The following is a 9,613-nucleotide window of genomic DNA, read 5'->3' on the forward strand; positions in this document are numbered from 1 at the left end:
TTTTTTTTGTTGTTCCCTTTTCATTTGTCCGAACTGTTTATATCTCATACTAAAATATCGTCGTAATAGTTTGGTTGTTACGTTGTGACATTGGGGTACAATAGATGTTGCCCATACATATTGTAGGGATTGTACAAGTGTATCATACACATTAACTTTTTCGGTTCTCGGAAAATGAATATAAAAAATAAAATGTTCATAACATTTTCTTTTGATACGTGTAGACTTACCGGTAAAAATGTCCTTGTGTTAGTAATATCTTTCAATGTTCGTGAATAGATGTGATCATTTGCAGATATCTGTGTGCGCAAGATTATTAAAAATAGAAGGCACTGCACCGAATTTAAGCTTCCTCTTCCCATCCTCTCTAATTTTCTCCCAAGAAGAAACGTCAAAATGCTTCTGGAAAAAATATTATAAAATCATGAAACAAAAGAAACATCTTATAAAAAATATTTTAGCTATATAAGTTATAACTCACAGAGCATACAACTGATGAATTCATAGGCTGCCAAGAATATCCATTTATTTGTCTCACATTAGTGATCCACATATTTCTTATGTCAGAATTTGATAGGAAATAAACGAAAGCAAAGAAATGAATTTTCTTTTTTTTGGTGTTCCCCTTTTTTGTATACATTTTTACAGCCAAATACACAGCACTTTCTGCATAAAAAAAATTCTCTAAAGAGTCATAAAATCAACACAGCTTTCAAGAAAAGGTTAGGTTAGGTTAAGTCCGATACTAAATATTCACACAAATAAGAATACTTACACCATAATAATAGTTTTTTATTGCACTTCGACACTGTATTGTCTAAATTTTTTGTCTATGTATGTACATACGTTATAAAACTATATCTTATATTGATGCATTAAATGCAATAGTGAATTAAAATGGCGCTCTGATCACGTGATTTAGACAGCCAATCAGACCATACCCTTCAATAACGCATCTCTGTTTTCTAAGTCTCTACCTTCACCAGGTTTTAGCTGTCGCTCGTCATTTATTAAATATTTATTAATAAAAGAAGTTTGAGAGAGAAAAATGATATCTCTTCTATTATATAAAACTGAAATTTTCTGCTTTAAAGCATATTTTATTCTTTCCACGCAAAGCTACTCTCACCCCATCTCCCCCCTGCTTATGGACGCACGACTTCTACGCGAAGCGACTCTCACCCCATTTCCCCCCTGAAGGAACGCGCAACTTCTATGCGAAGCGTCTTCCATTCCACCTCCACAGTGGTCGAAACATAGTAAAACCCGTACATAGGGCTCCAATCGTTGTGAAACCTCATTTTTGTTGCTTAAAAGTGAAGACTGGAAGTTTTTAGGATTAATCTTGAAATATAAGTCCTCCAACAATTTCGAATTCAAAATGGCGGAAAGCCGAATTATGAAAACGGATAAACGAATTTAAAAAAATCTTTGGATTAACTATGAAAAAAGTCGCATTCAAGAAATGACTCCTTCTTAATGGTCGATTAAAAATGATATTATTTTTCATAAGTTTTAAAAATAAAAATTACAAATCATTATTCAATTAAAAGGAATAAACCTATTTTCGGCCAAAGAGCGGATATTAGTGCATAAATATTTCAAAGTGAACTTATATACATATTTAATTCTATAAATCACGCTTTTTTGGTCTTGAAACGCAATTTTGTAAACAGTATTGGGATAGTAATATCACATATTAAGTTGCCAAGCAATTTATTAATCTTTGAAGCTAATAAGCATCTTGAGAAATGTAAAAAATTTAATTTATTGCGAAAAATATAAATAATTAAATTTAATTAGAAGATACAAAGAACTTAATTTTTTACTTTTAATGTTTTTATTTTTTACAATATTTAAATTTTTTATATTTTAATTATTTAATTTTTTTTGTATTTTTTATTTTATTAGAAATAATTATTTATGTTTGGGTACGTATGTATATACTGTAATCTGTATAATAATAATTCTTTTCTTCAAAAATGTTTTATTAAAAGAATTTAATATATATATGTATATAGGTAATTATTTCTTTGTATTTAAAAATTATATTTCTAGCAAATGAATTTACTCGAGAGACAAGTAATTTTTTACCCGTGTAGATATTCGCGGTTTTTATTTATATTTTCTTTGTATCTACTACATTGAAATTATTTATTTGTTATTTTTAATTCGAAAATTTCTCAGTAATAATACTATTTTCAATCAGTAATAATGTACAAATGACTTGCTAAATACGATTTGTTTCATGATTCATCTAAATATTTTTTTAACTTGTTTATCCATTATTATGAATTTGATTTTCCGGCAATTCGACATTGTTAAAAATTAATATCTTTAAAAACTTTCAGTCTTTACATTTGACAGAAAAACGTAATTTCACAATGATATAAGTTCTATGGCCGAATTTCATTATACTTCGGACCACTACGCGAAGACAGATATAAAATTATAAAATTATAAAATCAGTTATAAAATTTGCGCACATAAAAGTATTTTTCTCGAAAAAGGGCAAATACACGAAGAGAATTTTCTTTTAAAATTTATCCTGAAAATATGACAGTCGTGGGACAACATTGTATTTCGAAGATTTTTACCATGCACTTCAGTAAAATTGATCAAACTTATTTTAAACTTTATTGTAGTTTTATTAATGAATGAGAAGGATTTATGTTAAAATTCTTCAAAATACAATGTTGTCCCACGACTGTCATATTTTCAGGGTAAATTCTAAGAAAAAATTCTCTCCGTGTAGGAGCAAAATCAGAATGAAACGAGTTTCCTAAGAAATTCCTTTGCATTAAAAAAAAATTTCTTGAAACCCTTTGGAACTTTTTAATATACTTTGTTACGTCACGTTACTATTGAGATTTTCTCCATTTTTAGAGTCAATACATTTAAGTAATTTACCTGGGGATTGGAGATCAAGTTGTGCGATTAAGAATGTTCACTGGGAAGTATTGGATAATTATTCGGAAGAATAATTTTGAACCCGGTGCCAAAAAGATTACGATGCTTATAGACGAATCTACGTGGATTGGCTTTTCAAATACCTTGTAGTTAGGAAACGTGAGATTGATCTCTAATTGCTTGAGAGTATATTACGCGTTCGCGGGGTAAGTCTACCGGTTTTTTTATCCAATAACTGCGCTAATCTTTGGAAATAGGGGAAAGGATCGTGATTTGAAATGAGAGCCGATTTTAATTGAAATATTAATCTCTTCTCTCGCTATCTTCGGCCGCCTTTAGTAACCATGGAGGTAATACAAAAGAATTAGCAATGTTCCAAAGAACTGCCGTAAGACGGGGCTATTGGCGGCGTCATTCGTAACAGCCCTCTGGATGTGAGATAATTATGAATACTCCGAGGAAGTGCTATAAGACGGGGGCCACGCTATTGGCAGCGACAGTCGCAACAGCCCCTCGGACACTACTGTATATGTACTTGTATGTAATTAAATGAGACGCAGAGCAGAGACTTAGGTTTCAGCCGATTTGATTCAGTATTTTCGTTTAATAAGAAAAACAGAACAATGAGAAAAGAAAAACATACGTGTGTTTCTAACGAAGCGCGAGGATAGTTCTCACCTTGATCTAACTGATTTCTGACTGTACTGGATAGGTTTCTACTTCTGTTCTATGAATGAATGTTTCTGCTTTTGGCAGCTCCTTTTATATTTTGGAAATGAATGTGGGAATGTCCTTTCAGGACCAATCAATACTTAATATATGCTTTTATTTATTATTTTATAAAAAGGCTTCTTTGAAAAAGATCGTGGGATATTCTTAGACATTATTTAGGGTAGATAATCTGTGTGACGCATAAAGGTAGTATAACGTGATCTATCTGTTGGTTTGAATGTTTAAATAAAAAAACTAAATATACCCTCCTATAAAAGAGAAAAGGAATTTTCGGTTTCGAAATAAAGATAAAATAGGGACGAAGTATCAAGATCAAGACGTAATACTAACCTAGGGATAAGATAAAAATAAGGTATCATATATTTATCATATATTTATAATAAAAATATTTATAATAATTAAAAATATTTATAATAAATCATATATTTATAATAAGGAAAAAGAGATCTACCAGGATGTAACAACATCACTTTTGGATGGAATTTGTACTTCAAAAAAGCGTTTATAAAGCACTAAGTTTTTTTATTTTAATGGAATAAATTTTGAATATTAATAATAGTTTTCAAGAGCTTTTGTTATAAATAGATGCAATAAAAAAGAAACATTGTAAACAATATAAGCATTTATTTATAGTATTGCTCTGAAAAGATTATCAAAAGATACGGTAGTGGCTCGCGCCAAATGGGCGTGCAGCGCGAGACCGCCCATGTCTTTTACGCGAGTCAGCGAGTTGCGAGCATCCGAGCATTATTGGTTTTTTAATAAAGGCTGGATCGATGGAGTCTGAATATGAGCTCAATCGACAGCTTGGGTCCGAATTATACAGGGTTAGGTAGTGCTAAGTTAAAAAGATAAAAGTTAAGGAGGTTGTAAGGCAAATGCAATATGTTAAGAACTACTTGAAAAAATTACAGACTATTCTAAATTTCATTTAATAATAATACAAAAAAAAATAGAAACAATTGACCACCCGGATCAAAAGTTATTTAAATAAGTAGTAATATCTTTTAAATTTGTACTCTAATATAAATATATGAAAATGTATTATAAAATAATGATAAAAATCTCAATTTTTTAATATAAATACTCTAGGAATTCAACAATATTTTTGTAAAGTTATCTTGAGATGCAGACATTAATTGTTCAGTAAATAAATAAAGTTTGTTATTTGTTATAAACTAATGGTGAATCTCAATGAAACTTTCCATAAGTCATGTTTAGTACTTAATATATTTATATAAAAACATTTAGATTTTTCTTATTATTTTAACAATTTTTGTTTATAACAATAAAACTAATAACAAATAAAATAAATAACTTATAAAAATGTGTTGCTTAATAAAACCAGAATGTTATGAACACAACTTTCACATGTATGTAGTTTGTTTAAAGCGAAAATATTAATATGGGTGTTTTATGCCCTTACAACCTCCTTAAGTTAAAAAGTTAAAAAGTTAATTAATTTTAGCTTAACTTACTTATATTTTAGACTCTTAACTTTTTGACTTTTTATTTAGCTACATTTTATCTGTAACTATTAATTTCTTATTTTATTTTTTTGAAGTTACATCTCAGACATAATACGCGGCAATAGCGATAGCTTAAAATGAGATAAAAATTGTAAAAGAGAGCTGTAGTGTATTGGGAGTGAGAGTAATTAAACGATGTAGAGATTACTAAGTTTAATGTTGGATTGTACAGAGAGATGAATATGCCCCTCAGAGCGTACAAAAAACAAAACAGTGCTCCCCTCCTCTGTTCCGCGGGTTACGAGCGTCGGAAGAACAGAAAACATACAACAGCGCCACTACTCGCTCCGCGTGCGCAATACCTCCGCTCGGTCGATCCTACTCGCGGGATACTTGAATTAGAATAACGCAATACATAACACTCCTCTCTCACTAAACCAATATTACTTTCTAGGTTGGCCCATCCAAAAGTCTGCAACCCAAGCCGGCGGTACTCGCCTACGTGCTGGCAATTCCTTCTGCCGTCCCCCAGCTAGCTCTGGTGTACTTGTTTCCACTGCTGGGGATGGCTGTCTTTCATTCGGTTCAGCTGATGTTTCATTTGTGTGGTTCTCTTCTTGCGATGTTGTTTCTTGATCCGGCATCCCTGGTATTTCTGATTCTCCTGAATCCAATTGATTGTACGAATTCTCCGGATGAACTCCAGATTCTTTTGAACCAAGAATTTGGTCCACGTGTCGCTCCCACACTCGACCATCTTCTAATCTAATTCGATAATGTAACTTGCCGATACAATAGATGATTTTCCCTAACTTCCATTTTTCTTTACTATTAGTTACGGCATCTCACGCTTTCACCTACTGAGAATTTCCGGACTTTCTGTCCTGCATTGCTATTTGTAAAGTTCTGCCTACTAGGCAATTTAAAAGTTAAATACGTACGTAGGTGACGCTTAAACATACATTCCGCCGGAGCAACTCCGGTGACACAATGTGGAGTTACTCGATACTGTATTAGAAAGTCACGCAAAATTTCCTCTAAAACAATTTTTTTGTTTCTTGCTTCTGCACACATTTTCTGCAAAGAGTTCTTCATTGTCTGGACAAATCTTTCCACCTGACCATTTGTGGCTGGGTGATAAGCGGCTGTAAACTTAGGCGTAATATTATTATTAGCTAGAAATTGTAAAAATTCAGATGAGCGAAAGCTTCGGCCATTATCCATGACCATTATCTCCGGACAACCGAAATTCATGAAAATCTCTTTACATTTCTCAATAGTACTCCTTGCCGTGATATCCTTCATGACGAAAACGAACGGCCATTTAGAGAAAGCATCTACCATTAAAAAGAAATATGTGCCCATAAACGGACCTGCATAATCTACATGAACCCTCTCAAATGGTGCCTTAGTAGGTTCCCACTCATGAACTTCCACTTTCGGTGGATCATTACGGTACGTATTACAAATGCTACAGTTCTCTGCCAATTTCTCGATGGATTTGTCTAATCCCGGCCACCAAAACAGCGATCTCGCTAATGCTTTTATTTTGACAATATCAAAGTGACTTTTATGTAGTTCTTTAAGCAACCGATCACGTAAAGAGTGCGGTATAACCACTTTTCCGTTGCAAAAAAGAATGTCTTTTTGTATACTACATGATGCCTGATTAATATTGAACCGTAATTTCGCCGGTACTTCCTTTTTCCCACATAATGCGTTTATAATTTTTTTTAGCTGAACATCTTCCTGTGTAGCCCGAGCTAAACTCTCCATCGAGACTGGCAAATCCTGCAATGTCGCAATTTCATGTATGTCTACCACATCCCGTCCTGCCGCAGGGTTCGGAACCGGTAAACGCGATAAACAATCCGCATTACTATGTTGTTTCGAATTTTTGTATTTAATGTTGAACATATAACCTTGTAAGAAAATCGCGTAATGCTGCATACGTAGCGCTGTGTAAGCCGGTAATGGTCGTGAAGGTGAAAATATCTGTACCAGCGGACGGTGATCGGTGTACAAAATGAAACTATTGCCGTATAAGTACTGGTGAAATTTCTTAATTCCGAAAATGATCGCGTACGCTTCTTTGTCTATCTGTGCGTATTTCCTCTGAGTACTTGACAATGATTGCGACGCAAACTGAATAACCCGCTCCGTACCGTCAGAGTAACGATGAGACAAAACCGCACACCCCATAAGGGCTGGCGTCCGTCGCTAAAATCAACGGCAACCTCGAATCGAAATGTGCTAGTATCATGTTACTCTTAAAATTTTCTTTTGCTAATTGAAATGCTTGTTCGCATTCCCGAGTCCATTTGAAAACAACTCCCTTTTGCAATAACACATGTAATGGAGCTAATATTGTACTTAAATTCTTAATAAAACGACCGTAATAATTAATCATACCCAAAAAAGATCGCAATTCTGAAATGTTGCTTGGCCGGGGCATCTGATCAATCGCGTCCATTTTGTCAGCCGACTTATGCACCCCGTTTTTGTCAATCTTATAACCGCAATAATGTATAGAATCCTTCATGAATTCACTTTTGCTCTCATTAATTCTAATATTTGCGTCGGCTAAACGCTGCAAAACCAGTTCAACACGATGTAAGTGAGTTTCATCGTCAGGTCCCGTAACCCTGATATCGTCGAGGAAAACCGATACCCCCGGAATGTCCTGCAGTAAATTTTCCATTACACGTTGCCATATTGCTGGTGCCGAAGCTACACCAAACATAAGTCTTGTACATCTAAAAAGGCCTTTATGAGTATTTAATGTAAGCAAATCGCGGTCTGCTTCCTGTATTCCCAATTGTAAGTACGCCTGTTGTAAGTCAATCTTCGTGAATTTAATACCACCCGCCATAGAAGAAAATAATTCATCAACCGTAGGTAGTGGATGCTCGTCGATCAGCAAATGGGGGTTAATCGTAACGCTAAAATCACCACAAATACGGATTTGATTGTTTTTCTTAAGCACAGGAACGATGGGGGTGGCCCAACGCGATGTATTAACCTTTAAAGAACACCCTCTTGTTCTAGATTCCGTAACTCCTGTTCTACTAACGGTAATAATTTGAAAGGCACTGTACGAGCCTTTAGAAAAATTGGATTTGTATTCTTTTTTATCGATAAACTAGCTTCAATACCACGTATTTTTGTAGATGAGGGATTTAATTTTGCCCGATAATTCTGTAATAAATCTGTAACTCTAGCCTGAACATCAGAGCGTGTATTCGTTAGTGCGTTTATTGAGTTCGTAAGTGACAATTGTAATTTTCGTATCCATTCGCGACCTAACAACGGTTCACGATCCACGTTTGAAACGTATAAATTTAATTTAATCAGATTTCCCCGCCAGGCAACTTTCACTGGTAACATTCCCATCACTTTAATAGGCGTTTTGCAAAAGGTAATTAGTTGTAACGATGTTGCTTGTAACTGTATTTGCGGAAAAAACTGACGCGCTGTACTTGCACTGACGATCGAAACTGCTGCTCCACTGTCGATTTCGAAACGCATACGTCGATTCTCCACGCAGAGCGTTTTGTAAAATTTATCCCGATGGTCTAATTGTTCCACACATACGATCTCCTCGATCTGATTTGCAGCCGCACGCTTCGCTCCCATGCACACTTTCCGTAGGTGACCTGGCGTTCCGCAATTATTACATCTAATACTACGATCTAAAGTGCACTTATTTGCTAAATGATTACCGCCGCATCTGAAACAAGAAATATTAGTAGGTATGTTCGTACTCGCGGAATTTGTATGAGTCTTTTTGTGTTTAGGTTTGACATTTCCGTTTTTATCTTTAAACGTTTTAGCAGTCTTCTTATTCTTTTGTTTCTTCTTTGATTTATTGATCCCAGCACCGATATACTCGACGGCCACGGTTCCCGCTTGCAGCTGTTGTGTATCCTTCTCGGAGAGTTCCAGGACCGTCGCAATTTGAACTGCCTTATCGAAGGTTAGGTCTCTCGTTTCCAATAATCTTGTCTGACTTCGACGACTGGCTAACCCAAAAACTAACTGGTTCCTTAATGCCGTCTGCAAATACACCCCGAAATTGCAATGTACACTCAGTTTATGTAACGCAGCCACGAAGTCCTTGATTGACTCGCCCTCTTTTTGTTTCCGTTGGTAAAAACGGAAATTTTCGGCGATCTCCAAAGGTTCTGGCGCATAGAATTCGCCCAGATTCGTGATCAAAGAATCGAAAGTTGCCGAGTATGGATCTACCGGCGCCAACTTGTTGCAAATGACATCAAAAGCTGCTGATCCGATGTAATGTAATAGATATAACGTCTTTTGATCTTCAGGTATCTTAAAAATTTTAACGGCCGCCAAAAACCTTTGCAGCCAACGTTTCCACTCTGTAGAGGACGGATCAAAAGATTCAATCGCGAAAGTTCCATGCAGCACAACTTCCGCCATTTTTATAAATCCACCGTATATCGAATACCCTGCTCTATTTTACTTTTTTTTACTTGCAC

General features: G+C 34.8%; 1 protein-coding gene across 1 annotated transcript; it reads right to left on the reverse strand.

Annotated features, from left to right (window-relative positions):
* Positions 1-5,554: 5,554 nt before the first annotated feature.
* Positions 5,555-7,983, reverse strand: LOC108766829 (uncharacterized protein K02A2.6-like). Its single transcript, XM_018516350.1, has 4 exons — positions 7,309-7,983; positions 6,074-6,902; positions 5,973-6,024; positions 5,555-5,876 (listed from the first exon to the last, which is right to left on the reverse strand). Exons 1-4 carry the CDS (start codon positions 7,981-7,983, stop codon positions 5,555-5,557), a joined length of 1,878 nt encoding a protein of 625 aa, XP_018371852.1.
* Between the last annotated feature and the right edge of the window lie 1,630 nt (positions 7,984-9,613).

Source organism: Trachymyrmex cornetzi, unplaced genomic scaffold (genome assembly GCF_001594075.2).
Source record: "Trachymyrmex cornetzi isolate Tcor2-1 unplaced genomic scaffold, Tcor1.1 scaffold630, whole genome shotgun sequence".
NCBI classification, from domain to species: domain Eukaryota; kingdom Metazoa; phylum Arthropoda; class Insecta; order Hymenoptera; family Formicidae; genus Trachymyrmex; species Trachymyrmex cornetzi.

What these genes read in the sequence shown, in the direction of transcription:
- LOC108766829 (XM_018516350.1), bottom strand. Translation starts at nt 7,983, where the DNA reads ATGGCGGGTGGTATTAAATTCACGAAGATTGACTTACAACAGGCGTAC. An exon ending in CGGAGTTGCTCCGGCGGAAT is followed by an intron (nt 6,025 to 6,073) that starts GTATGTTTAAGC and finishes TAAATTGCCTAG; the next exon opens with TAGGCAGAACTTTACAAATA. An exon ending in AGAAAGTCCGGAAATTCTCA is followed by an intron (nt 5,877 to 5,972) that starts GTAGGTGAAAGC and finishes TTATCGAATTAG; the next exon opens with ATTAGAAGATGGTCGAGTGT.